This window comes from Plectropomus leopardus, unplaced genomic scaffold, assembly GCF_008729295.1.
Source record: "Plectropomus leopardus isolate mb unplaced genomic scaffold, YSFRI_Pleo_2.0 unplaced_scaffold17607, whole genome shotgun sequence".
Classification (NCBI taxonomy): domain Eukaryota; kingdom Metazoa; phylum Chordata; class Actinopteri; order Perciformes; family Serranidae; genus Plectropomus; species Plectropomus leopardus.
The window spans coordinates 1-1,254 of record NW_024618951.1 but is presented as its reverse complement, the minus strand read 5'-3'; the positions used below and the strand labels follow the sequence as shown (position 1 = coordinate 1,254).

At 44.7% G+C, this 1,254-nt stretch overlaps 1 protein-coding gene across 1 annotated transcript; it reads left to right on the top strand.

Moving 5' to 3' along the window:
• Positions 1–3: 3 nt before the first annotated feature.
• Positions 4–1,026, top strand: LOC121964881 (tripartite motif-containing protein 16-like; the record flags this gene model as incomplete). The annotated part of the gene is made up of 1 exon (XM_042515061.1): positions 4–1,026. A coding segment is annotated over one exon (969 nt), but the record flags the coding sequence as incomplete, so codon positions are not given.
• Positions 1,027–1,254: the final 228 nt, after the last annotated feature.

Genomic DNA, 1,254 nt, shown 5'->3' with positions numbered 1-1,254 from the left:
GACGTGAAGCAGCAGCTCAGATCGCAGCAGCAAACTGAAGTGAGTCGGGTCAGAGAGCTCGAGGAGGAGCTGCAGCAGGAGATCAGCGAGCTGCAGAGGAGAGACGCTGAGCTGGAGCAGCTCTCACACACAGACGATCACACCCAGTTTCTACACAGCTACACCTCACTGTCAGCACTCAGCGAGTCCACACAGTCATCCAGCATCAACATCCGTCCTCTGAGGTACTTTGAGGACGTGACAGCAGCTGTGTCAGAAGCCAGAGATAAACTACAGGACGTTCTGAAGGAGACATGGACAAATGTCTCACTGGCAGTGACTGAAGTAGATGTTTTACTGTCTCAACCAGAGCCCAAGACCAGAGATGGATTCTTAAAACATTCATGTGAAATCACATTTGATCCAAACACAGTAAATAAAAATCTGTTATTATCTGAGGGGAACAAAAAAGTTACAATGGCTCAAGAGTCACATCAGTTTTCAGAGTTTTATGAGTCTTGTCAGTCTTATGAGTATCAGCAGTCTTATCCTGGTCACCCGGACAGATTCACTGGCGTCTTGCAGGTCCTGAGCAGAGAGAGTCTGACTGGACGTTGTTACTGGGAGGTGGAGTGGAGCGGGAGAGGTGTCATTGTGGCAGTCGCATACAAGGACATTAGTAGAGCTGGGAACTCAAATGAATATACATTTGGACGCAATGACAAATCTTGGGCATTATGGTATTACAATAACAGATACACATTATGGTACAACAATGTCCAAACTTCCATCTCAGGTCCTCGGTCCTCCAGATTAGGAGTGTACCTGGATCACAGAGCAGGTATTCTGTCCTTCTACAGCGTCTCTGAAACCATGACTCTCCTCCACAGAGTCCAGACCACATTCACTCAGCCTCTCTACGCTGGACTTATGTGGCATACTTATGGACAAACTACTGACTTCTGTAAACTCACAAAGATGCAAATTATTTGAAGGGACATAGCATCCCAAAATCAACAATACATGTTTTCCTCTTACCTGTAGTGCTGTTAATCAGTCCAGATAGTTCTGGCGTGAAACTATCTGCCAAAACTATCTAGACTGATAAAAAGCACTACAGGTAAGAGGAAAAATGTGTGTTTTTTATTATTTCGGTGAAGATTTAAATCCTGTGTTTTTATTCTTATTTTGTCTTGAGGGCTGATTGTTCGGGCGTCTTTTCACTGCTCAGATCAGCTGTCAGTCAGAAATTATAGTCGTCACTTTGACATCTTC